We start from the raw sequence: 27,999 nt of genomic DNA, 5'->3' as shown, positions 1-27,999 counted from the left end.
GAGATAACACTCAGGTGGGGCATGCCAGAGATCGATCTCATGGCAACGAGGTTCAACACCAAGGTGGAGAGGTATTGCTCCCTTTACAGGGAGGACAACCCGGTGGCAATAGATGCACTGTCAATCCCATGGAGGTTCAGGCTGGCCTACATCTTCCCTCCAATTTCCTTGATACCAAGGGTCTTGATGAAAATCAGGCGGGACCAAGCATCAGTTATCGCCATTATCCCATACTGGCCGAAAAGAGCTTGGTTTACCCAACTCCTACAGATGAGTCGGGGTCAATTTCTGAGGCTTCCCCCAGAGAGAGTACTGGTGTCGGGGGGCACCCAGGTCTCCTCAAATCTTCAAATGTTCAACCTGACAGCCTGGAGGTTGATCAGTCCCTTCCAAGGATAGAAGGGCTATCGGGGTCTGTCTTGAGAACCCTGGAGCACTCCAGATCAGAAGCGACCAACAAGGCCTACTCCAGAATCTGGAAGATTTTTTCGTCCTGGTGTGCTAGGCATCAGCAAACACCTGCTGAAGCTTCCATCCCGATGATCCTACAGTTTCTACAGGACGGTCTGGACAGGGGGCTATCACCCACTACCCTTAAAGTGCAGATCTCAGCAATCTCTGCTTGTCTCAACAGAGCTGTTTCTCAAGACCCCCTTATCAAGAGATTCCTGAAGGGAGCCTCAAGATTAAAGCCTACAGTAATCAGACCCATCCCGGTTTGGGATTTATCGGTCGTGCTCAGGGGGTTATCATCTCCCCCCTTTGAGCCCCTAGAGGAGGCGGGATTCAGGTTTCTAACCTGGAAGATCACCTTCTTGTTGGCTGTTACCTCTGCAAAGCGAGTTGGGGAACTCCAGGCTTTTTCTGCCTTTGAGCCTTATACAAAGTTCCTGCAGGATCGGGTACTCCTCAAATTTTTACCTACCTTCATCCCAAAGGTTCCCTCCTTTGACAATATTAACCAGGTGATCTCCCTACCAACATTGGCTCCATCCCCCTCCTCTGAGGAAAGAGGGCTCCATACCCTCGACATTGCGAGATGTCTTAGGATTTACCTGTAACGCTCCAAGGTATTTAGGAAGGATGAAAACCTCCTTATCCTTTTTTCCGGTACCCATAAGGGGAGGAAAGCCTCTAAGCCCTCCATCAGTCGCTGGATTAAAGAGGCAATTCGGGAGTCCTATATGTCTCAGGGCTCGGAGCCCCCTGAATTTGTAAGGGCCCACTCTACTCGAGCAGTGGCCACTTCTTTTGCAGAGAGAAGCTCGATCCCATTGGATGTGATCTGTAAGTCAGCTTCTTGGAGTTCTCACTCCACTTTTATCTCACACTATAGAGTGGATACTAGAATACATGGTTATTCCTCATTTGGCCGGACAGTGTTATCTTCCGCCAGGCATGAGGACCCTCCCATGGGGGTTTCTACTTGCTAAATCCCCATCTGTGCCACTGGTTAGGACGTAAGGGAATCGTTAATTTCTAACGATAATTTGTTTTCCCTTAGTCCTAACAGTGGCACACAAATTTCCCCCCCTTGTTTATTATTATTATTATTATTATTATTATTAGTATTTTTTGTCTACTTGTTATTACACAACTGCATGAGGGCTACACCCCTCTTTATTGGGGGCAGGGAGGGCGTGTACATGCCAGTGTTTTTTATTTGTTCATTAAACTTCCACCTGTCCTAACCAGTCCACAGGGGCAGAATACCCCATCTGTGCCACTGTTAGGACTAAGGGAAAACAAATTATCGTTAGAAATTAACGAATTTGGGGGTCACAATAGATGGGCTTACAAGCACAATAGTTATATGGTTGGTGTAAATATATCCATGTGTGAAACAAATGAATACAAAAAATGAGTGACAAATCGAAAGTGATTGGTGATGAAGCAGTGGTTAAAACACATACATATGCGTGAGAAAATGGTGTATAAATAAATTCATATAGTGAGTACGTCGAATGGAGTGAACAAGTGTTTCAATTCAAAATACAATACATGATTATACTCCTGTCCCTACAGCCGCCTCCGTCTACCAGACAGATCGTACTGTTCATATTATTGTTTTGCTGTTGTTTGAAAAAGGCCTCGTTGGCCTAGAAGTCGCGATTTGTACATCCGCCTTTCAGTAAATACTACTTTAATTTAACAAGTTCCATTTCGTGCTGGAGTTTTTTTTTTTTTTTAATTGTATACGAACGGGATGGAAACCCTACTTCTAGCACACCAAGCGGGGTGACGCAAGATCACTGTTGTGGGGGCGCCGTGGAGGGCAAGAAATGAAACCGGTGTGGAAATGTTTGTTGAAGGCTTTGTTCATCTTCTCTGATAGACTGCACAAAGAAGACCGGTCTGAAATCTGTACCAGGTATTGTCTCGTTTATTAGAGGACCTCTACATGAACAAGGACCTGGGTATAAATGTGTGTACGGGAGAGGTAGCATTGTCTGTATAGCTTGTCTTGGGATTCAGATTTATTGTGGATCTGAGAATTGGCCGATCCAAGGTCCAAATTGATAACAGATAAACAAGGTATACACAGTGACCATTATGGATTACATAATCTAGCTACCTTCCATTAGGGGGTGAAGCTCTTTGGTTAAAACAGTATGAAATCTTTTCAGTTAAACACTCGGAGTTCATCTATGAGATAGATGTATCTGTGTAGAAAAATGTTCTTCCCAATCGAGTCTCTGACGTCTCTCGCTGAACCGGCTTCCAGCTGATGTGTCGCTGTCAGATGATGGTAACTCAGTTGCTGATGTAAGTACCTTCATTCTGGATGAGGTCAGGACTCTAGATGAAGATTGGGTGTAATCATGGAATTAGTAGTTGTGTGTTCTATTTTGTCTAACCTTTTTATTGTATGTCAGTTTTCTATTTGTTGTTGGTGAATTTACCAGATTTTGCTAAAAAGGACATATATTTACCTATCTATCCCTATTCCCTTAAAAACTGCTGTGTGTAGTCTCTCTGTAAAGAGTATCTGAAACTGAAATAGTATATTTGTTAGGCTACTTTCACACTAGTGGCACGGACCTCAGGCAGGCTGTTCTGTTTGGTGAACAGCCTGTCGGATCCGTCCTGCCGCTAGTGAACGTGTGCCTCCGGACTGCCGTTCCGTCCCCATTAACTATTTTAGGGGCGGGGATAGAGTTCCGGTGGAGGCAAGGCAGCGCCTAGCGAGAGGTTGCCGGAATAAATGTTGGACATGTCGTAGTTTTATTCGGCAGCCTCTCGCCGTGCCTCATCTTATCTATGTTACTAATGATTTTACATCGTCTCATCTTCTTTCCATTCAGGTTCCTACAATATAGGATCCTCTTAGTGGATATATTCTATATAAGATCCTCCTCCTGATTGATCCTTCAAGGATGGATAGGGACAGGGACAAGATGGCGGAGAGTATAATAAATCTCACCCTAGAGATCCTCTTCCGGCTTACTGGAGAGGTGAGAAGTTCTGATGATGTCGCATTACATCATCTTATCTATGTTACTAACAGATGGACATGACTGGAGAGGGGCTCTGGACATGTATGGAGTGATATTTATTACTGTGTCTCTCCATAACCAGGACTACACAGTAGTGAAGAAGACCTCTAGTGAGCGCTGTCAAGTCCTTGTGTCTGAAGGATGGGGAAGAAGCCTGAGCCCAATCACGGGGCCTCCACATCACCCCCTGATACATGAGGAAATCAATAGAGAGAAGATCCTAGAACTCACCAACAAGATGATTGAGCTGCTGACTGGAGAGGTGACACTGCTGGGAATGCTGGGACATTATACAGGAAGGCTATGAAGGGATCTGGGTGATGACTGTGTCATTGTGTTGTCAGGTTCCAATAAGGTGTCAGGATGTCACCATCCATTTCTCCGTGGAGGAGTGGGAGTATTTAGAAGGACACAAAGATCTGTACAAAGACGTCATGATGGAGGATCATCAGCCCCTCACATCACCAGGTAATAGACATGACTAAATACACACGTCCTCTCATTATCTGTATGTAAGGAATAAATTCAGTCACTGGATGTGTTTTACAGTTGAGGAAGGGACCAGAACACTGGAGAGATGTCCCAGTTCTCTTGTACAACAGGATGGTTCAGAAGAACATCACAATGTCCCATGGGATGATCAGGTAGATGCAGATAAGCTCTTATGAAATGTCCCCTGTGATCTGTAAAAGGCTGTAAAGATCTTTTGTTTGGTCTTGTTTTATCCACCAGTATTTATATGTTTTATTCCTGTATAATGAGAAAGGTAGAGATGGTGTCAAGGACGTTACCGTGGCAGGAGATCAGCGAGACTGGCAACATGTGGTTTGATCTGACAGGTTTCCTTGTGGATCAATAGGCCTCCGGTGTTGCTAATGTGGTCATTTAACCTTACTTATTTATAGTTTCTTCTCCCACTATGCTGTGCCGTTTTATAGCTTCTGATTTGAGTTGTGGATTGCTAGTGTGTGTATCTTGGCGGAGTTCCTGGTGCTTCCATTGCTCCTTTTGAAGTTAAGTCTTTTCGTATTTTGTTTAAGTTCTGTGTGTTGTATTTCCCTGTCGTTTTGTATTAAGGCATGAGGAGACTCCTGTTCGTCCTTCCTCTTGGAGGAACAGGTTGTCTCAGTCCTGACATTAACCCAGGGTTCTAAAGGGTCAGTTAGGACACTAGGTTCTGATGTATGAACTCGCCTACCTCTGTGGTCTGTTTATACTGGTAGTTAGTCGGGACTTTGATTAGGGTTTTATTAGGAGGTGTCAATCTCCTTTCCCCTAGTTCCCAGGCCTTATTCCCTCACCCCTTTCCCTCCTATGTTTGGTGTGGTGTTCCCTCCCACACCCGAACGTGACAGATGGCAGGATTACAACTGACCATAGACATTACATGTTGTTGGTTTCTTCTCACAATTTTCTGGCTATGGAGACTTTGAAGATTGGGTCTTCTGTGAACTGCTGCAGACCTTTTTGTGGTTGCAGAAGAGTGCCTCAATAATTCTTGGAGCAGTGTTCGGCTAGGACCATATGATTCTACAACTGGTGAACAAGTGTCAGCTTTTTTAGGAGACTTCTCCCTGCCATAGCCTGCCCTGCCTAGGAATTTCACATAGGATTGCACCATTCGCGGAGAAAGAATGCTACTATGTGCACTCATGCACAACATGGTTCTTGTGGCTGATGTGACACATCCTTTCATGGCCTACCTAACTACTTATGACTGTAAACATGCAGTGCGCATATCGCACAACAGTGTACATTAGATATTGTCCCAAGACACCAGGTGGCGGCCAACATAGTTCCAGTCCAGGTCCTTCATAGCACGTACAGTGTCTCAGAGGAGCGACTACAGCAAATCTAGTCTGGTACTTCAGATACTTATCCAAATACTGTAGAGAGCAAGATTTTAAAGAGAGATTATTGAGTATAACACTTCTACAAGGATTGTTAAAGGGGTATTCTAGTTACAAAGAGATATCCCCTATCCACAGCGATCATGAGAATGGGGCCCCCTACCTCCGGTGCTCCTATAGAAATGAATAAAGCTGCAGTGTGCATTACAACCAGCCGCATCATCCATTTCAGGGGGCTCCATGGGGCATGGTGTCCCAATTCTTGTGATCGGTGGGTGTCCCAATGGTAGTACCCCCACCAATATAATAGTTATTCTTTATTCTTTGAATCGGGAGTAACATTCTGTAATCGGAATACTCCTTTAAGAGTGGAAAATAGAAATAAGTAGAAGCATGCAGATCCAGCCACAGAGGATGGTCAAGCAAGTCTGGCCTCTTTACCAGAACTAAGGGGCTTCTGAGACATTTTTCTGGCCACCTGCAATTTTTACACATGAACATCAGGAAGGAAATGAATCTGACCCACAACAGACCATGTGACGCAGAAGCTACCAGGTGCAAAGGACGTTACCAACAAAATGAAGTGGCACATTCCATACACTTAAACATAAAAACTCACAGAAAAAATGGCCTAAACGGGTGGAAATGCTCCAAACCCAGACACTGTAACGTGTCTATAACCGGGGGAGTAATTCCTCCACATGTGGTTGTGTTGGTAACGTTCTTTTGCACCTGGTAGCTTCTGTGTCACATGGTCTGTTGTGGGTGCGGCTCACAGCTTTATTCTACCTCACAGTGCATTGGTGATACCACTATGGAGGCCTGTGAGAGCCTGGCTGTGAGTTGGCTTCTAGCACTGTTCAGACCCTGTTCACACACCACGGGTAGTTGAGTGGTAGGACTCCATGCTTGCTGAGACACCGTGACGTGGTGCATGAGGGGCTCCGATATGTTCCTGACTGGAAGATATTGGCAAAGTTCTCAGCTTTTAACATCGGCATGAGGAATAAGCTAGTATTGTCAGTTGCGTATCATTTTGGTGCATTTTTTGCAGTGTTGTTTCCGTCTCCAACCTTCCCAGCTTCCTTATCTGAATAAGGCTTCATTCTAGGGCTGCAACGATTAATCGATGTAATCGATTATAATCGATAACTGGATTCGTTGTCGACGAATCCAGTTATCGAATAATCGCCGATTCGTTGCTATGCGGGCGGGCGGTCACTGCATCTTTATTTTACCTTTTACAATGACGCTCCAGTAACAGGCAGAGCGGACGGCGGCGTAACGGCGTAACTTACTCACGTGACGCACCTGCTCCTCCTCCTTCATTCATAAAGTGGGAGGAGCAGGTGCGTCACGTGAGTAAGTGATGTTACGCCGCCGTCCGCTCTGCCTGTTACTGGAGCGTCATTGTAAAAGGTAAAATAAAGATGCAGTGATTAGTCCGACTAAGCAGCGGGGCCGGGGCTGTTATGGGGAGGGGGTTCTGTGTATGGCACTGTTATGGGGAGGGGGTTCTGTGTATGGCACTGCTATGGGAAGGGGGTTCTGTGTATGGCACTGCTATGGGGAGGGGGGGGGGTCTGTGTATGGCACTGCTATCATGGGGAGGGGGGAATCTGTGCACTGTTATGCCCTTAACAGTGCACATATCCCCCTCTCCATAACAGTGCACATATCCCCCTCTCCATAACAGCGCCGTCCACAGATCCCCCTCTCCATAACAGCGCCGTCCACAGATCCCCCTCTCCATAACAGCGCCGTCCACAGATCCCCCTCTCCATAACAGCGCCGTCCACAGATCCCCCTCTCCATAACAGCGCCGTCCACAGATCCCCCTCTCCATAACAGCGCCGTCCACAGATCCCCCTCTCCATAACAGCGCCGTCAACAATTTGTTTTAATATGGCCTTTGAACATAATTTTTCAAGTAAAATCATATAAACCTCTTTGTTTTGTAATTTTGTTGTTTTTCTCGATTAATCGGCAACTAATCGATTATTCTAATAATCGTTAGTTGCAGCCCTACTTCAATCTGGTACCTCCTTAATGTCAGAATGGCAGTACCAAGGTCATTCTAGCACATCTAGATAAGGGACCCTTCTTACTTGCATACAATATAATATTGGCAGTTGACAGGCCCGTCGCTACCCAACAGGCAAAACAAGCAATTGCTTGGGGCCCCGAGCTGGTTGGGGCCCCGAGCTGGCCCGGGGCCAAGCAGAGCCGGTGCCCGATGGTATATTCTAACCCCCAGGCGTTCCCATGGTGACGGGGACGCTTGCCTGCGGGTTAGAATATATCATCGGATCTGAGTTTTACGAGCTCAGTGAGATCGTAAAAACTCAAATCCGATGGTATATTCTAACCCCCAGGCGTTCCCATGGTGACGGGGACGCTTGCCTGGCGGTTAGAATATACAGGGCCACGCCGCTCACAGCAGTATATTTATAAACTAACTAATCAGTAACTACTTTAACTTTAATCATTGCTCATTGCTGAGCTCTTTACCTGGATTATTTGGATATCTTACTTTGTCTTAGCTCCGGTAATAGCAGGCAGTGCGGGGGGCGGCGCTCACTCACTGACCGACGTCACGCGCCTGCTCCTCCCACTAGGCGGCGCAGGCGGGTGACGTCAGTGAGTGAGCGCCGCCCCCCCGCACTGCCTGCTATTAGCGGAGCTAAGACAAAGTAAGATATCCAAATAATCCAGGTAAAGAGCTCAGCAATGAGCAATGATTAAAGTTAAAGTAGTTACTGATTAGTTTATAAATATACTGCTGTGAGCGTCGGGGAGGGGGATCTGTGGATGGCACTGTAGGGGGATCTGTGGATGGCAGTGCCATCCACAGATCCCCCTACAGTGCCATCCACAGCTCCCCCTCCCCTAAACAGTGCCATCCACAGATCCCCCCTGTGGATGGCACTGTTTAGGGGAGGAGGGATCTGTTGATGGCACTGTTTAGGGGAGAGATCTGTGGATGGCACTGTTTAGGGGGGAGATCTGTGGATGGCACTGTTTAGGGGAGGGGGGATCTGTGGATGGCACTGTTTAGGGGAGAAGGGATCTGTGGATGGCACTGTTTAGGGGAGAAGGGATCTGTGGATGGCACTGTTTAGGGGAGAAGGGATCTGTGGATGGCATTGTTTAGGGGAGAAGGGATCTGTGGATGGCACTGTTTAGGGGAGAAGGGATCTGTGGATGGCATTGTTTAGGGGGGATCTGTGGATGGCACTGTTTAGGGGGGATCTGTGGATGGCACTGTTTATGGGAGGGGGGATCTGTGGATGGCACTGTTTAGGGGGGGATCTGTGGATGGCACTGTTTAGGGTGGAGATCTGTGGATGGCACTGTTTAGGGGGGGATCTGTGGATGGCACTGTTTAGGGGAGGGGGATCTGTGGATGGCACTGTTCAAATTTCATGCACATTAAATGCAACAGCAGTATTTGCACTGTAAACCTCCTTTTTTATTTATATAAAGTGTGGGTGAACTTAAACTGTATGGCTATACTGTGGTTCCTGTAGGCTTTGCGTGCATAAGGTGTGGAGGGGGGGGCCTCCGTGTCTATTTTGCTTGGGGCCCCCAAATTCCTTCAAACGGCCCTGGCAGTTGATTATTGGAAAAGTTATGTATGATTACTTTCATCAGCGCATGTAATGCTAACTCACCAGCAGTTTTCTGGATGCTGAGATGCAGCCATACATTTTGAACCTTTTAATTATGGACACCTGGTCATATGATCTGCAGTCTGACCACCTGTCTGGGACTTGCTGTTCTGACAGACAGAAGATCAGTCTCTCCTGTGTGGCTGACATCCTGTGAACTACGAGATTACAGAATCCTTTATCAGATCCCACTTAAGGGCTCCCTCCCCATTAGCTGCTCCTGCTTGGTTTTTCCCTTAACAGCCCGTTGCTAAAGATGTCATTTCTACATTATCCAATACACTGGGAGAGCAAAGGTTTAGATGATAAGTCCCTGAAATGTTCAGAGTAAAGATGGGCGAATACATTTTTAAAAGAATCAGATTCATTATGAATTTCACAATAAGTCATCCACCAAACAAACCCAAAGCTTTTGCGATTTAGTTTCAGATGAATCTCACAAAAGCAGTGCCCAGTGCCATTTTACTGTTAGTATTCGTGGGGAGAAGCATGAAAAAGGAAAAAAAACGGGGATGACATGACACAGGGGAATGGGGATTGCCATGACTATCTCAGAGGCAGAGTCTGATAAAGAAAATACAATTATAGACATAAGTCACTAACGTGATGTGATAGGAACACTAGAAGGAGAGATATTGTGTAAAATGTAGGGAATTTGATTAGGGAAAAGCATTGAGGAAGTGAGGGGCTGGTCAAACTGTGTTTAATACAGCTGCTTGCTGCAGTGGCTTTGTGTTGCAGTTCTGCGTCATAAAACCCCCCGCAATTTGAAAGAAACTATATTTTCTGTATATGAACAGAAATAACTTTTTCTTTTTCAAAATCTCAAGTTGCTACATAAGCTTATTGCCAGCACAGCACCCTAAATAGCATTCTGCTGCAAACGCTGAGCAATTGCAATTTTTTTTGTTCATGGTTTTATATCTGTGTTATTAAAGGCATTGCTTTATAGCAAAAGCATTTTACAGCAATAACGCTGTAAAACCCACATCTTATATTATCTATATTATCGAAAGCATAATTCAACGACATAATTATTGCTATATACGTTTTAGAGGATATATTACTGCATCAGACTGTGTTTCAAAAACATTTTAGTACAAAAATGTCCTTGTTAAACCATTGATATCAAACGCATTATACAAAGACCTTTCACTACACACTGCATTATTTCCAAAGTAAATTGTTATTACCAGTGTGCAGTGTGTTTTGTAGGGGGAGGGGCATTTAATTGCGCCTATATCTTTACAGAAAACACACTTGCCATGTAATAATCTGTGTGTACCAAACCCATGACTTTTCATTTATAGCTTTTGCAGTGACCAGGAACGGATACACTGACGCCACTTATGCACTGGGTCAGGATACGAGTGGATAATAGTCTGTAGTTTGTTCATGACGCCAATTGTAGCGGGCGCAGGGTACTACCCCAAGGCCCTTCCAAGGTGTTATAACGCACGTCCCAGATTAGGAATGCCAGGGTGGTGTAATGGCCTATGATGTCTCTATAGGGTGGTGACAATTGTGTCCTACCTGGGTACGGCTGGGCTCCTGGCTCACTTGCAATAAATTTTATTGTAGTGATAGTAGGAGTAATAGAGGAATTTTGCAGCAGAAATGATGTCCAGACCTTTAAATGAAGTTCAAACTTTTATTTACTGAAGATAACTCATATCCAAGCAGTATACAGCCTTGGTCTCTGGTCCCAGCAGGTTTTAGCAATCATTGGCAGGAATAAATATTTCTGCACTTTAAATGTGAGCGTGCAGGATCATTCGTCTGCTTGGTAGCTCTGTAACTGTGGCAGGAATTAATCTTCTGCACTTTTCTATAACTTCTGCTTTGTGGGGACAGACTAGCCTAAGAGGAATGGCTTTTCCTAGGTCTCTGGACTTATCTCTTAGATTATTTCTCAGGGGATTCTTTTTTCCTGGAACTCTGGAGGTTGTCTGTGGTTCTCTCCTTCTCTTCATCCAGTTGAGGCGGCGGGTGCTCAGACTGGGTATTTGATCAGGTCTCATCCGAGACCAGATCCTTGCTGTCTTCCCTATACAGGGGATCTCCTGAATGCTATCACACAGCCTTCCCCAACAGGGGTGGCTGGCACACTGATCTTAACTTCCTTCTCCACCCATGCTGTAGGATGTGGGAACAATCCACACCTCCACAGAGGGGGAGCTAAGCTGGAAAATTCCATTCCAGCCTAGCAATACTAAACTGAAACTAGTTCCTTACCAATGCATTGCTGCCACCTACTGGTAAACCTGGAAAATTACAGGGACATTTACATTTAACATGGTTTTAGATGCACATTTGTGAAGACAGAATATAAATTAGATCAGATAACAATATAACGGCTCTTAACAGATAGTAGTGGGGTAGAGGCGTGTAGTAACACAACTCTGGGGTGTTGCACTTTCGTAAAAAAATGTCTGGAAAACAGAAGAGGGCAAAATGAAAGACCTGTGCTTTGTCCTCCTAGAGTCAGAGTGTGGGTAATAGCAGCAGCAGCTCCAGCCAGTGTTAGTAGTTGACCACAGTTCTCCCTGGCTCCTGAAAGGCGCAACAATATTATTGAGGACAAAGAGGATGAGATTATGGACTGGATGGCTCACCACTGACACCGTACCTTGGAGCAAAAGGTCAAAGCATTCCTCCTGCTACTCCTCCTTGCAACTTCAGAGAAGCCTTTTAGTTGCATGCTCTGTCTTTGTTGCCCCCTCTTAGTGGGGTGCCTTCTTTTTTTTTTCTAAAACGAGTCAACAAAAACCTACTTCATGCTACACAAGATAATCTCTCTGTTGATGAGCTGTGTAAGAATAGTCTTGGACTGCCATGAGGAAGAAGTTCAGGTGGAGGTGGAGGACTCATGCATAGCTATGTTCGTAGTGGTGTCAGTGGTAGCGGCAGTAGAACACAGGGAAAATATAAAGTAGGGAATCTGTAGGGGGGGCAGGGAGCCCACTATGACATATCGCAGTCTGATAAAAGTGGCAGGGAGGTTGAGGACTATTATGGTGTGTTGGACAGGACCTAGGGTCTTGATCAGGGTGCTGAGGAGGAATTAACATCAGAGGAGGAGGCTGGTGGCAGTGACAGCAATAAAGAGCAGAGGCAACATACAACCAGAACCTCCCGAAAAACTGGCAGATCTGCTTCTATCATGGTCAGCTTGGGAACTGGTGATGCTGCTGATACTGTGGGCACAGGCTCAAAATGTGCTAGACTTAAAACAAGGTTAAATGCTGATAGCTCTGTGCGAGTATCTCTTTTCAGGCAGTCTTTCTCCACAGTGGTGGAAGACAAAAACGGTGCCATGTGCAAGATCTGCAGGATTAAAATAAGCCACGGGCATTGAAACCTAGGCACCACGGCTCTATTGAACTATATGAAGCAGAATCAACTTTTACTGTGGGAAAACAGAAGTAGCACCAGGTACTAGTGTCCTCCTTCTCCTGGTCTCCTTTGCAGCAGCCAGGCAGCATCCACGTCCAGTACAGTGTTCTCTTAACTTGTGGAGAATGTAGGCTGGTTATTGCTATTATCGCTGTGTGGCAGGGTGCACGCCATATTGGGAACCTGAAGCAGGGACAGCACAAGTCTTTCATAGCACGTGTTTTTGCTGAAAAAAAAAAAAAGGCCAGGTCCTACTGACACCTGCATGTTTGGGTTGACCTGGTTCCCATACCAGGCATGTACAGGTGAAACTCGAAAAATTAGAATATTGTGCAAAGTTAATTTATTTCAGTAATGCAACTTAAAAGGTGAAACTAACATGAGATAGACTCATTACATGCAAAGCGAGATATTTCAAGCCTTTATTTGTTATAATTTGGATGATTTTGGCTTCTAGCTTATGAAACCCCAAAGTCACAATTTTGAGGTACCCTTTGCTCAGGGGGTAAGGATTAATTAGCTGACTAGAGTGTGACACTTTGAGCCTCGAATATCAAAAAAAATCTTATTTTAAGCTGAATTAATGAAATAAATGGACTTTTTGCATGATATTCTAATTTTTCGAGTTTCAGAGAAGAGCTACTAAATTAGTACATGGATTGCAGGATAAAACTTACCAGGAAAGATTAAAGGACCTTAACATGTATAGCTTGGAAGAAAGACGAGACAGAGGGGATATGATAGAAACTTTTAAATACATAAAGGGAATCAACAAGGTAAAAGAGGAGAGAATATTTAAAAGAAGAAAAACTGCTACAAGAGGACATAGTTTTAAATTAGAGGGGCAAAGGTTTAAAAGTAATACTTTACTGAGAGAGTAGTGGATGCATGGAATAGCCTTCCTGCAGAAGTGGTAGCTGCAAATACAGTGGAGGAGTTTAAGCATGCATGGGATAGGCATAAGGCCATCCTTCATATAAGATAAGGTCAGGGGCTATCCATAGTATTCAGTATATTGGGCAGACTAGATGGGCCAAATGGTTCTTATCTGCCGACAAATTCTATGTTTCTATCTTTCACCTGTATCTGCCTATTGCACTCCTTCTTTGGACATCCTCCTCTCCAAAACAGAAGCAGGGCAGAGCATCACTACCCCTTCTTCCTATTATGTGTATAGTAAAGCATTGCCATGCTGTTGGATGAAAGTAGCCACACAGCCAATCGCTTTCAAAAGTGCATCAAGCAGGAAATATCCCACTGGCTGTCTCCCCTTTCCCCCACTTCAATTGGGTTAGGTAATCAGAAACATTGTGGCCACTCTGCATTTGGGGGAAATGACACATGCTCCTACGTGGTTGGGACGATAAATCTAGCTGTCCAACTGTTACGGCATACAAGGGAATACTCCAAACTCCCGAACGGAACCTCACTAATAGCTGCTAGCAGACGAATAGGAAACACACTCCAAGCGGCTTACACTCTTAGCAATCAGTCTCTAACAGCATACAGTGAATCCCAAGCTCTGTGTTGAGGGTAAAGCAGTGGACAGCCAAAGCTATGTGTTTATTGTTCTTATATAACATTGTTACACACTATTACCACCCACAGGGTTTTGTAAAAACAACCAATAAACACATACAATACAGTAAAACACTCCCACACAAAATCCTCCCCTCTGCCTGTGATACAATTACCTTACACAATGGGTTGATGTAATTATCACAGGCAGGAGAATACACAATGTCTTCTGTCCTGGAGACAACCGAGGAGTAATTCAATTATCTCTCAGGACAAAGGGAAGTCGCCAATACACACGTGGAGACAATAGGACAGAAATCAAAATTCAAATATACAATGTCCCAACCATTACAGTAAACATAGACATTTAACATATCCCCAGATGGCTTGGATCTGAGCGGTCAATATCCAAACAGCGCTTAGATGCCACAAACACAGTCAAATCGCCATGGGGTTTAAGTTTAGCATGGACTAATAAGAGGGCCCATAATCCTGGGGCAAGAGGCTGGCAACCAGGCTTCTCCACCTCCCAGTGGCGAGGTTGGCCTCGCCACACCAACGTTTTCTGGAACCCCAATTTTTTTTTGCCATTCTTATTTGGCAAGGACTTGCAGCGACAGAACAGTCTGCCATGACACACCTTGGTATGTGACATTTCAACTCGCTCGAATTACACTTTGCAGATGCTAGAGCTTCTCTACAAGCAGTGTAAACCACTGAATGATTTTGCACCAGGTCACCTCAGCAGGGAGCACATGTTTCGAGCTCAGGCAGTGGCAGCACATCGGAGACGTCTGTCGCACTCTGAAGTCCTTTTGAAGAGGCCACAAAACAGTGACAACTGTGGCAGATGCTCATGCTGACACAACAAGGGATGATGGAAGAAGGGTTTCATGATGGCAGGGGGCTTTGTGACACCAAACCACATGAATTTGTCTCCTGCCAGTGTAAAAAAACATCACTTTTATCAAAATAAATGAGGCATGGGTCCGTGATGATTTTCACAGTCCTCCGACTGAGGCTGATGAATAGATTTCTCCTTGCTGACAGTGCCCCAGCTACTGTCTGCCTGCCTACCATCATGTTGAATAATGTATGGCTGCTGCTGCCATCGTACCACTGTCTGCCTATCTTCATGGTCTGTATTGTATGGCTGCCTACCTTGTTTTTTTACCGTGTAGCCGCTGTAGCAGCTTTTCTGTTATGTTAATGCCCTGTTGCCACTCCCATTATTCCTACTACACCTAAACAACCGCTCACACATCTACAGCCTTGTCTGTTCCTTGCTGTTCTATTACTGCTGCCCCAAATTCACATTGTACAGATGCTGCTCCCAATTAAAAGCAATAATTTTTCACTTGCACAGAACAAGCCACTTTTTTTCTGCTAACACTAATGTGTGTGTACAAACAGTGGCAGGTATCTTCCCCAGTTGAAGCATAATTTTTGGATGCTTGGTCCCAACAAGCCACTGTTTGTTGTTGTTCCCCCCCCCCCCCCCCATAACACGTGTGCATTTAAACACCATCTGCCCCATTAAGAGACCATTTTTGTTAGCTTTCTAATATGAAAAGGCATAACAAACACGTTTTAAACACTTTGGAGGAGATTTATCAAACTGGTGAAAAGAAACTAGCTTGGTTGCCCATAGCAGATTCCACCTTTCATTTTCCAAAGGAGCTCTGAATAGTGAAAGGTAGAATCTGATTGGTTGTGATGGGCAACTAAGCTAGTTCCCCCCCCCCCTCTTTTGTTAACGCCATCAAACATGTATTTACTCATAGCTATATATGTCAGTGTCGCTCTGACATTTATTTGCTATTGCTGTCATTGCGTTGAAGAGTTTGGTTAAAAAAAAAAAAGAGGAGACTGGAGGGATATTATTTACTAATTTTCAGGGCTGTTGGAACAACTTTGATTTGTGACGAATTCATTCAGGTCCGCACCAAACTTTTAGAAAAAATTTGTGGATACTAAGTGAATTTCATTAAGTTTGCTCACCTCTGCTTCAGAGTTATGAAACTCTCCTGAGTCACGCTAATGGTCCATACTATCTGTGTGTACTGAATCTCTAGTGTAGTTTTGAGATACAACCTCACACCGCTATCCTCACACCTTCTTGTAAGAGCTTTCAGAGAGAAACCCATCACAAGCAGGAGACAGGGAACACAGGCTGAAGCTGCATCACATAGGAATATACTACTGCTGCAGTTTGAGTTAGGAGACATCAGTTCTAACATAAGATGCCCTTAGGCTGCTCCCCAATGTTTTGATCTGCGCGACAGGGAGATTCAGCTGTGGCCGTGCAGGGATCAGAAGTGATGCAAGTGCTGGGGAGCGGGGTAAGTATAGTCTATATGAGGGGCCCAGGCATTGGGGTACATGTTCTATAGTTTGGATAGCACCTCTAATATCTCTGTCTTTGTTCCATTGAACTTTCCCTCACCCTGGCCAGTTTCTCTGTCAAAACAGTTGAAAAAACACTCCCAAAGCATACTGCCACCACCATGCTCTACTGTAGGGATGGTATTGGGCAAGTGATAAGCAGTGCCTGGTTTCCTCCAGAAATGAAGCTTGGAATTGAGGCCAAAAAGTTCAATCTTGGTTTCATCAGATCAGAGAATCTTGTTAGAGAGTCTTTTAGGTGCTTGCTTTTATTTTTTTTTATTTTTTTTTTTATTTATTTTTTTTACCAACTCCAGACAGGCTTTCGTGTGTCTTTTACTGAGGAGAGGCTTATTTCTGGCCACTGTTCCATAAAGTCCAGATTGGTGGAGTGCCGCAGTGATGACCTGGAATTTTCTCCCATCTGCACATAGAATATTTAGACCTCAGCTAAAGTGACCAGTGGGTTCTTGGTCACCTCTCTTACCAAGGTCTTTCTCTCCTGATTACTTCGTTTCGTGGGGTGGCCAGCTCTAAGAAGAATCCTGGTTGTTCCAAACTTCTTTCATTTAAGAATTGTGGAAGCCGCTATGGTCTTAGGAACTTTTAGTGTAGCATTTTTTTCTTGTCCATTTCTCCAGATCTGGGCCTCCACACAATCCTGCCTCTGAGTTACTGTCTTACAAGCAGGTCTTTCCTCCATAAGGTTTTGGTTTTTTGCTCTGATATGCATTGTCAGCTGGGAGGCATTATATACAGGTCCTTCTAAAAACATTAGCATATTGTGATAAAGTTCATTATCTTCTGTAATGTACTGATAAACATTAGAATTTCATATATTTTAGATTCATTACACACAACTGAAGTAGTTCAAGCCTTTTATTATTTTAATATTGATGATTTTGGCATACAGCTCATGAAAACCCAAAATCTAAAAAAATTAGCATATTTCATCCGACCAATAAAAGAAAAGTGTTTTTAATACAAAAAAAGTCAACCTTCAAATAATTATGTTCAGTTATGCACTCAATACTTGGTCGGGAATCCTTTTGCAGAAATGACTGCTTCAATGCGGCGTGGCATGGAGGCAATCAGCCTGTGGCACTGCTGAGGTGTTATGGAGGCCCAGGATGCTTCGATAGCGGCCTTAAGCTCATCCAGAGTGTTGGGTCTTGCGTCTCTCAACTTTCTCTTCCCAATATCCCACAGATTCTCTATGGGGTTCAGGTCAGGAGAGTTGGCAGGCCAATTGAGCACAGTAATACCATGGTCAGTAAACCATTTACCAGTGGTTTTGGCACTGTGAGCAGGTGCCAGGTCGTGCTGAAAAATGAAATCTTCATCTCCATAAAGCTTTTCAGCAGATGGAAGCATGAAGTGCTCCAAAATCTCCTGATAGCTAGCTGCATTGACCCTGCCCTTGATAAAACACAGTGGACCAACACCAGCAGCTGACATGGCACCCCAGACCATCACTGACTGTGGGTACTTGACACTGGACTTCAGGCATTTCCCCTCTCCCCAGTCTTCCTCCAGACTCTGGCACCTTGATTTCCGAATGACATGCAAAATTTGCTTTCTTCTGAAAAAAGTACTTTGGACCACTGAGCAACAGTCCAGTGCTGCTTCTCTGTAGCCCAGGTCAGGCGCTTCTGCCGCTGTTTCTGGTTCAAAAGTGGCTTGACCTGGGGAATGCAGCACCTGTAGCCCATTTCCTGCACACGGTGGCTCTGGATGTTTCTACTCCAGACTCAGTCCACTGCTTCCGCAGGTCCCCCCAAGTCTGGAATCGGTCCTTCTCCACAATCTTCCTCAGGTTCCGGTCACCTCTTCTCGTTGTGCAGCGTTTTCTGCCACACTTTTTCCTTCCCACAGACTTCCCACTGAGGTGCCTTGATACAGCACTCTGGGAACAGCCTATTCGTTCAGAAATTTCTTTCTGTGTCTTACCCTCTTGCTTGAGGGTGTCAATGATGGCCTTCTGGACAGCAGTCAGGTCGGCAGTCTTACCCATGATTGCGGTTTTGAGTAATGAACCAGACTGGGAGTTTTTAAAAGCCTCAGGAATCTTTTGCAGGTGTTGAGTTAATTAGTTGATTCAGATGATTAGGTTAATAGCTCGTTTAGAGAACCTTTTAATGATATGCTAATTTTTTTAGATAGGAATTTTGGGTTTTCATGAGCTGTATGCCAAAATCATCAATATTAAAACAATAAAAGGCTTGAACTACTTCAGTTGTGTGTAATGAATCTAAAATATATGAAAGTCTAATGTTTATCAGTACATTACAGAAAATAATGAACTTTATCACAATAGGCAATTTTTTTTAGAAGGACCTGTAGACAGGGTTGGGTGTTTTCAATTCATGTCTAGTCAACTGAATTTACCACAGATGGACTCCGGTCAAGATTTAGAAACATCTCAAAGATGATCAAAAGAAGGAGGCCCCTAGAGCTAAGTCTCATAGCAACGGTCTGAATACTTCATAGTCAGGTTCATTAAATATTGGGACATCGATACAATTCTACATTTTTGGCTTTATATTCCTGCTTGTTCTTGGGGCATTTTGTCTTCAGCAAGTGAAATGCATGCTCAATCGGATTCAGGTCAAGTGATTGACTTGGCCATTGCATAACATTCCACTTCTTCTTTCCCTTAAACTCTTTGGTTGCTTTTGCAGTATGCTTTGGATCATTGTCCATCTGTACTGTGAAGCGCCGTCCAATGAGTTCTGAGGCTTTTGGCTGAATATGAGCAGATAATATTGCCCGAAACACTTCAGAATTCATTCTGCTGCTTTTCCATTAGTGGCTATACATGCCCACGCCATGACACTACCACTACCTTGCTTCACTGATGAGGTGGGTATGCTTCGGATCATGAGCAATTACTTTCCTTCTCCATACTTTTCTCTTCCCATCACTCTGGTACAAGTTGATCTTGGTCTCATCTGTCCATAGGATGTTGTTCCAGAACTGTGAAGGCTTTTTTTAGATGTCGTTGGGCAAACTCTAATCTGGTCTTCCTGTTTTTGAGGCTCACCAATGGTTTACATCCTGTAGTGAACCCTCTGTATTCACTCTGGTGAAGTCTTCTCTTGATTGTTGACTTTGACACACATGCACTTACCGTACTTCCTGGAGAGTGTTCTTTATCTGGCCAACTATTGTGAAGGGTGTTTTCTTCACCACGGAAAAAATTCTTCGGTCATTCACCACAGTTGTTTTCCGTGGTCTTCCGGGTCTTTTTGTGTTGCTGAGCTCAGCAGTGCATTCCGTCTTATTAAGAGTGTTTTGGCCATGACTAATGTTTTTGCTATCTCTCTGATTTTGGTTTGTTTTGTTTTTTCAGCGTAATGATGGCTTGCTTCACTGATGTTGACAGCAATAGATTCCAAATGCAAATTGCACACTTGAAATAATCTCTGGACCTTTTTATCTGCTCATAATAATTGGGATAAAGAGGGTATAACACACACCTGGCCATGGAACAGCTGAGAAGCCAATTATCCTATTACTTTTGATCCCTTAACAAGTGGGAGGCACATATGAACACTGTTGTAATTCCTACACCGTTCACCTGATTTGGATGTAAATACCCTCAAATGAAATTAAAGCTGACAGTCTGCAGTTAAAGCACATCGTGTTTGTTTCATTTCAAATCCATTGTGGTGGTGTATAGAGCCAAAAATGTTAGAATTGTGTCAATGTCCCAATAATTATGGACCTGACTGTATATCCATTTGAGATTTTAATTTTTCCTTTTTACTAAATTTAGTGTCTATTGGTATAGTAAATAATCAGTTCTCACCTCTCCTGTCCTTATACTATATACAGTGATAACAGGGTGTTCTAGTGGTAATGGAGAATCAGTTCTCACCTCTTCTGTATTTTCCCCGTCTCTTATACTTAATATCCTCTTGCTACCCCAAGGCCCTTAGTTACAATGCCGGAATGGTGCTGCACATGCTCAATAGTGACAACCTTAGGAGGAATTTCACTACTGGTCATGGCTGCAGTCATCTCAGAACTGTAGACAGAACAAAAAGACAGCATGAAAGGAGTTGTTTGGGAATAAGTGATCTTTCACAGGTGCCCGCAGCCTCTGCTGTGCTAAGATTCATACTTGCCTGCTACCCTCAGCTCCGGTGATGTTTCTTGTGAACGTGTTACCCCAGAATCCAGTCATTGGCAACAGCAGAGCAGATTCTGTTGAGGAGTTAAACAAGCCATGGACCGGAAGATGGACATACAGGAGCCAGCCCTTAGGACCATATATGCAGATAGCAAATACAGATGTACCATGGTTAGCACTCCCGCTGTTAACTCAAATTTCTTAACTCATTTCATTATCTTGAGACAAAAGCCATTGAAAAGCAATTTAAGGTGTTTGCTTAGATAAGATAACCAAACTCAGAAATCTCTGAAAATAGTGCTAACCATCTTACATCGGTAAGTAGGAATCTTTCCATAGCGGAGGCGTTCTTACAATTAATAAGTGTATAGCAGTTACAAACCGGATTCCCAAAAAGTTGGGACACTATACAAATCGTGAATAAAAACTGAATGCAATGATGTGGAGATGGCAAATGTCAATATTTTATTTGTAATAGAACGTAGATGACAGATCAAACGTTTAATCCGAGTAAATGTATCATTTTAAAGGAAAAATACGTTGATTCAAAATTTCACGGTGTCAACAAATCCCAAAAAAGTTGGGACAAGTAGCAATAAGAGGCTGGAAAAAGTAAATTTGAGCATAACGAAGAGCTGGAAGACCAATTTACACTAATTAGGTCAATTGGCAACATGATTGGGTATAAAAAGAGCTTCTCAGAGTGGCAGTGTCTCTCAGAAGCCAAGATGGGTAGAGGATCACCAATTCCCACAATGTTGTGCAGAAAGATAGTGGAGCAATATCAGAAAGGTGTTACCCAGCGAAAAATTGCAAAGACTTTGCATCTATCATCATCAACTGTGCATAACACCATCCGAAGATTCAGAGAATCTGCAACAATCTCTGTGCGTAAGGGTCAAGGCCATAAAACCATACTGGATGCCCGTGATCTCCGGGCCCTTAAACGCTGTTGCCAGCTGAAACTCTACAGTGCAAAGAAGAAGCCATTTCTAAGCAAGATCCACAAGCTCAGGCGTTTTCACTGGGCCAGGGATCATTTAAAATGGAGTGTGGAAGATTGTTCTGTGGTCAGACGAGTCACGATTCGAAGTTCTTTTTAGAAATCTGGGACGCCATGTCATCCGGACCAAAGAGGACAAGGACAACCCAAGTTGTTATCAACGCTCAGTTCAGAAGCCTGCATCTCTGATGGTATGGGGTTGCATGAGTGCGTGTGGCATGGGCAGCTTGCATGTCTGGAAAGGCACCATCAATGCAGAAAAATATATTCAGGTTCTAGAACAACATATGCTCCCATCCAGACGTCATCTCTTTCAGGGAAGACCCTGCATTTTTCAACAAGATAATGCCAGGCCACATTCTGCATCAATCACAACATCATGGCTGCGTAGGAGAAGGATCCGGGTACTGAAATGGCCAGTCTGCAGTCCAGATCTTTCACCTATAGAGAACATTTGGCACATCATAAAGAGGAAGGTGCAACAAAGAAGGCCCAAGACGATTGACCAGTTGGAGGCCTGTATTAGACAAGAATGGGAGAGCATTCCTATTTCTAAACTTGAGAAACTGGTCTCCTCGGTCCCCAGACGTCTGAGTGTTGTAAGAAGAAGGGGAGATGCCACACAGTGGTGAAAATGGCCTTGTCCCAACTTTTTGGGGATTTGTTGACACAATGAAATTCTGATTCAACATATTTTTCCCTTTAAAACGGTACATTTTCTCAGTTTAAACTTTTGTTCCGTGATTTCTGTTCTATTTTGAATAAAATATTAGAAGTTGGCACCTCCACATCATTGCATTCAGTTTTTATTAACGATTTGTATAGTGTCCGAACTTTTTTGGAATCCGGTTTGTATTAAATGCGTACTGCATTGCATATTTACTTACTGGAATATAGAAAGTTTCAGGAATTTCAAAAATTGTATTCCAACATATATGGCTTAAGGTCTATCTAAGCAGCCTGATTACTTACATAATAGTGAGAAAAAGCCCAATTTTACCATTTTACTACAGTACTTTATTTTTTTCTCACTAATTTATTGCACATGTTTGAAGGAGTCAGAACCTTGGCTTACCAGCTCCACAGCCCTCAGGTGCCCTGCACGGACAACGGGTACATAAACTATTTAACATAAATATATATATATATATATATATATATATATTATATACACAAAGGAAAAATGGCGGCACTGGCTGCACTAGGAGAAAAACGGGTGTACGCTCCTGGGGAATCGACCTCTTACCCCAACCAATATATCCAGAAAAAGGACGGCACTCCAGCAGGATGAAAGTGAAAAGCTTCTTTTAATCGACCATACGGTGCAACGTTTCGGCTCAACTGAGCCTTTCTCAAGCAAAGGTACAAATCAGGTGAAGGCAGATATAAAGACTGAATCAAATCATGTGATCTCACCACACCCAGTGGGCGTGTTACAAAAGTGACAATTGCACAAACATAATACAATACATAATACAGGTGTCAGGTAAGGCAAATGAAAAAATTACATGCATCAAGTATTAGCACATCTGGCTGTAAATACATCAATCCAACATACATGTATAACATTTGCATACGTGAACAGGCGGACCCACAGAACAGACACTAGAGAATGTAAACAGTCTGTGGATGCGTCTGGTGAGTGTAAAAAAAAAACAACCGAGGGAGGAGCGAAGGGATGATCCGGAAGATACATATTGACGGCGAGGTGCCCCAACTATGCGATCAGTGAACACTGTGCACATAACACTGGACTGGAGCGGCGTAACATCAATCAGGGGGCAGTGGCAGCTGGAGGACGCCGAAGCATCATCAGATGATGCTTCGGCGTCCTCCAGCTGCCACTGCCCCCTGATTGATGTTACGCCGCTCCAGTCCAGTGTTATGTGCACAGTGTTGAGCGAAGCAAAACAGAAGACACAGAATTTGGTCCGAAGTTTAGAAATAAATTGATTTGCAACAAAGCAGAATTTCCTTGCGCTTCATGGTAATGAATCATGTTTTTATAAAATGGCGGCTGCTCATGTTACAAAGCGAAAGTAAGAAATCCTGGAACATGAGAATTATCCAAAAACATTATTTTATCATCAGCCTGCTTTAATATTCTCTTATATATCCTGGGCAGCGCGGACCCTTTCTTTTATATTGTAGGTGTAATTTATTGCCCTGTACATAACTGCAGTGGAGTGATATTTATCATAGCTAATCCATTCTGTTAGCGATACAGTTGGTATACACTATGGCCGACAGACAGCTGCCTGGGCCCTCCAAAGGAACAAGCAGTGTCAAAATTTTGCTGTAGCCAGCACAATTAACAGCAGAAGAAGGGGTGGTGGTAGCCAGAGCTGCCACTGTCATCCAGCGGTCGTGTTTTGCCAACAATCCAGTTGTACTGGAATTGTTGACTCACTCTTCAACATCATCTCAAGCGACAACAGATACACACAGCCAGCAATCGGTGGGTTCCTCTCACACCATGCTTAGTTGTCATGGCCCAGGAACTGCCTCTGTGCCCTCACCTGTTTTTAACCTGCCTCTTGCTTTTACTGCTCCGTCTGTTAGCCAATTAATGTTTGCCGCCAACTCTGCTTCGCTTTTCGGTGACTGCTGACTGTCCTCACAAAGCTCATAGTTACAGGCCAGCCCAGACTTGGAAGAGAGGCCACTGCGGACTCCTTCAGATGTGCAACTAACGATGATGACAGTCGGATGGGAGCACATGTTTTGAGAGGTCAGGAACGTGCACAAGAGACAGGTGACGACCAAACATTTGTAAATGATGATGCAGCCGATGGCATGTGATAGCCGAGTGAAGAAGGGGCATGCTCCTCATCAAGGGGAGAGAGTGCAAGCATGGCCGTGAGCCAGCAGGGTGGAAGCAGTGGGAGATCTGCAGACAAATGCAGGAGGGATACACCATCTACTACTGAGGAGAGTACCTGTGAGGAACACATTAGCAGTGCACGGATTCATAAAATCAGCGGCAGGCTTTACACAGTGTTGGAGTGAAAATGCCATACTTGGCAGTGTGGTAATTTTTCACTAAGTCACTGGGGGACGTTACCGTGGCAGTATGCAGGATGTGTGGACAGAAGGTGAAGTGGGTAATGTTGGGACGACAGTGCTGCACCAACACATGGAGTGTCACCATAAATTGGCTTGGAAAAACCGTGCCAGTCATTTAGTCTTACGGCCTAAACAGTACACCCCCTATAAAGTCTGAACAGTACACATAAAAGTAAGGGTCCGCACTAACTGTCTCTTAGATAGGTTTGTTCACAAGCAGTTGCTTTTCCAGAGGCCATTCCTTTTTTATCCCTGGCTTCCGACCTCTTCGGTCATTGAACCGACCGGCAGCAAAAACCTTTTTTGTCCCTTCAAAAGGAAACGGATATAGTGCAACCCGCAAGTATAAAACTGCTCTGTATTTTATTGTACTTACAGGATCATCACTTGCAACATCACATATACAATTGATATTTCTGCCCGACCCGGGTTTCGCTACCAGTTTCGTCTGGGGTGTCCTAATTTTACCTTCATTGGGGTGATATTTATTACCCCACCCCTAAACACATGTACCACTTTAATTATTCATCCCTTCTAGCGGAGTTGGATTTTGTGTACCATTCATTAATACCGCCAAATTACACATATATTTAAATCCTAAACTAATATAAAACATAACAAAACATACATCCTGTTTCTTTAAAACTCCTATAACAACATCCTTGGTTTATTCACGATCTATCCATAAAACACCATTAAAATCTTCTACTTTTATCTAGGTTCAAGCTTCTACATAGAAATAAATCATTCTTTCCCCTCTCCACATTCCTATTTATTATTTCATTAAACGGATAGCGCTTAATCACGGAGGTTTACAATATTCTCCCTAATGGGGAATCACTTCATAAGGACATACCATATTTCCTCTAAGTATCAGCTAAAAATCGGTTCTACATTTACTACAGCAAATTGCGTGAAGACCTAAATACCTAAAATCTTTTTCTCCTACAAACCACCTTCTATCTCTTGTCCCCCCCCTTCACCTTCTGTGTCACTCAGGGGTAGATCTAATCATGCCGCTGTAGTTGTATCTAAAGCAGGGTGGATTTGATTTAAATCAAACCGATTTAAATCACTAGTCAGTAAGGCTTGATTTAAATCATAGTTTTTTACATAAAGATTCATATTTGGACAATTTTTCTGTTGTACTTAGGGAGGAGAAAAATAATTACCTTAATAATAACAATTTAAATTGGATTTATTCAACTGAAACAATAACATTACAGCATGTTATTTGCTTAAACAGCCATGTTTGTTTCAGTGTTTGCATTTTGCACACATGCCTGCCTTACCGATGGGTAAAGGAACTTCATTAAAATATTGCCAAACTGGGTCTCTTTTACGGCCTGCTGCCATTATAGTTTATTTCCTCCAAGGAAAGAATGTGATAAACCTCAGGTCATACACACACAAAAAGATCCAAAGACTTGTCTGTCTGTGGCTGTGCAGTACTGTTCTCAGAAAGTTTCACTTTCATTCTGTGGTACTTCTTGTCTGCTTGCCTTTTCCTCCTTACACTTAGTTTCACTTTCTTCTTGTGCAGATCTATTCCACTCCAAACAATCAGAAAAATATTGTTTATATTCTATTCACTGAACTTTAAACTTAGCACTGAAGGGGTTGATTCTGTATTTATAGGTTTGTAGAAGTTGGGATTAAGATCCTTTTTCTCAACTCTTTTCATGTTATAAATTCAGTTTTGAGAACTCCAAAATTAAACCAAGCATCTGTGATAATATCTTGTAGGCAGAGAAACTACCCAGTAATCTTACAAAAACCTCTGGAAGAGCATGACACTGTGAATGGATTAATGGAATTTAACAAAAAATTAAACATATACAGCCTTATTCTACATAATTAAAAAAGTAATCTTTATTTCATAATGAAATAACCTTTGGATGGCAATATATTTTCCTCAAAAAGCATTTTATATTATAAAAATCTGATTTCAATCAATAAAATCTGATTTCAATCAATATAATCTTATTTAAATAAAAAAAATCCGAATTTTTTATTTTTTTAATCATAGATTTTTATCCACCCTGATCTAAAGGCATATCTTCTTTACATATAATTTATCTTTTAATATACTTTCTACAAAACCAAGGAAAATATGTTTGTTTCTCATAAAATACACTCTGCAATATCATATCATATGCAGACCAATTTAATGTCCCACTCAATATTCAAGCCAGTAGGCTGTAATGTATTCATGTTATATATACATTGTGCTTCTTTTTTGTTAATCTGTTTCACCGGGTCCCATCCCCTCCATTTTTGTATGTACTAGTTCCACTCCTGTAAACTTCAGACCAGCCAGATTTTTTTGGTGTGCTTTCTTAAAGTGCGCAGATATGCTATGAGTCTCTAACCCTTTTTTTAATATTCCTAATATGTTTGCCTATCCTTACTTTTAGTTTTCTAAGTGTTCTACCTACGTACTGAAGTTTACAGGGGCACTCCAAAACCTATATCACCCCCATGCTCTCACATGATATGTTTCCTTTTACTGTTAAATCTCTTTGGTTTGATGTCGCCACCACCATATTTCTGGTCCTGTTCTTTTTTTCTTCCCCAGACCTATTTCTGCATCCAATATAGAAACCGCGCCATGTGAATGAGCTCTTTCCTGTCTGGTCTCCTACTTTCTTTAAACAACTGTGGACAACCTTATTTCTAACTGTGGGTGCTTTCTTAAAAATGAAGGGGGGCTTATCTGGAATTAGGGAACCTATAACTTTTTTTGTATTCTCCAGTTTTTCTGAATCACATGTTTAATTTGGGTTGAGACTCTTAAATGAGGCTCCACAGTGTTTTCTGTAGCTGGTCTCCCTAAGATCAGCTATTGTTATGTTTAATTTGGGGACATACTATGGAATATGTGGTGGAGAAAGCAAACTTGTATCTGTTTTCATCTTCCTTTGTTTTATTTTTTACCCTCACCTTTCCCTGTTGTATTTGCTCCCTATGTGTCTACAACATCTCTTCCTTTATAACCCTTTTCTTTGAACCTATTCAGAACAATTTCACTTAGCTCATCGTAATCTTTTACTTGCGAACAGTTTCTCTTTATTCTTTGAATTTGACCCCTGGGTATATTCTTTATCCAAGGGCTGTAGTGACAGCTCTTTACATCTATATACCCATTTCTATCTGTGGGTTTGAAAAAGGGTTTTGTTTGGATTATACCTTCTACTTTTTGTAATCTCCAAATCTAAAAAATTCACTGACTTTTTACTGATATTTTCCATGAATCTGATGTTCCAGGTGTTATTGTTAATATAATTGCTAAACTGCTTTAGAGAGGTCTCCTCCCCCCACCAAATAAACAGGCAATCGTCTATATACCTCTTCCACTTAACAAGATTACCTTCTCCTCCCTCTCTACTCAGTAAAGGGTTAATATACATGTGCTCCCAAAGGCCCTAAATATGTTAGCAATACTTGGTGCGAATTTCTCACCCATCGCTGTACCAAA

At 43.1% G+C, this 27,999-nt stretch overlaps 1 protein-coding gene across 1 annotated transcript in view; it reads left to right on the top strand.

Moving 5' to 3' along the window:
* Nucleotides 1-3,910: 3,910 nt before the first annotated feature.
* Nucleotides 3,911-27,999, top strand: part of LOC122942503 — a 40,338-nt gene continuing 16,249 nt past the window's right edge. Inside the window, exons 1-2 of the mRNA XM_044300168.1 lie at nucleotides 3,911-3,965; nucleotides 4,047-4,141. Coding sequence (XP_044156103.1) covers nucleotides 3,932-3,965; nucleotides 4,047-4,141 — 129 coding nt within the window. The 5' untranslated portion in view covers nucleotides 3,911-3,931. The remainder of the gene's footprint in view (nucleotides 3,966-4,046; nucleotides 4,142-27,999) is intronic.

Source organism: Bufo gargarizans, chromosome 6, assembly GCF_014858855.1.
Source record: "Bufo gargarizans isolate SCDJY-AF-19 chromosome 6, ASM1485885v1, whole genome shotgun sequence".
NCBI lineage: Eukaryota > Metazoa > Chordata > Amphibia > Anura > Bufonidae > Bufo > Bufo gargarizans.
The sequence above is the reverse complement of the archived record's forward strand: the minus strand, read 5'-3'. Positions and strand labels throughout refer to the sequence as shown.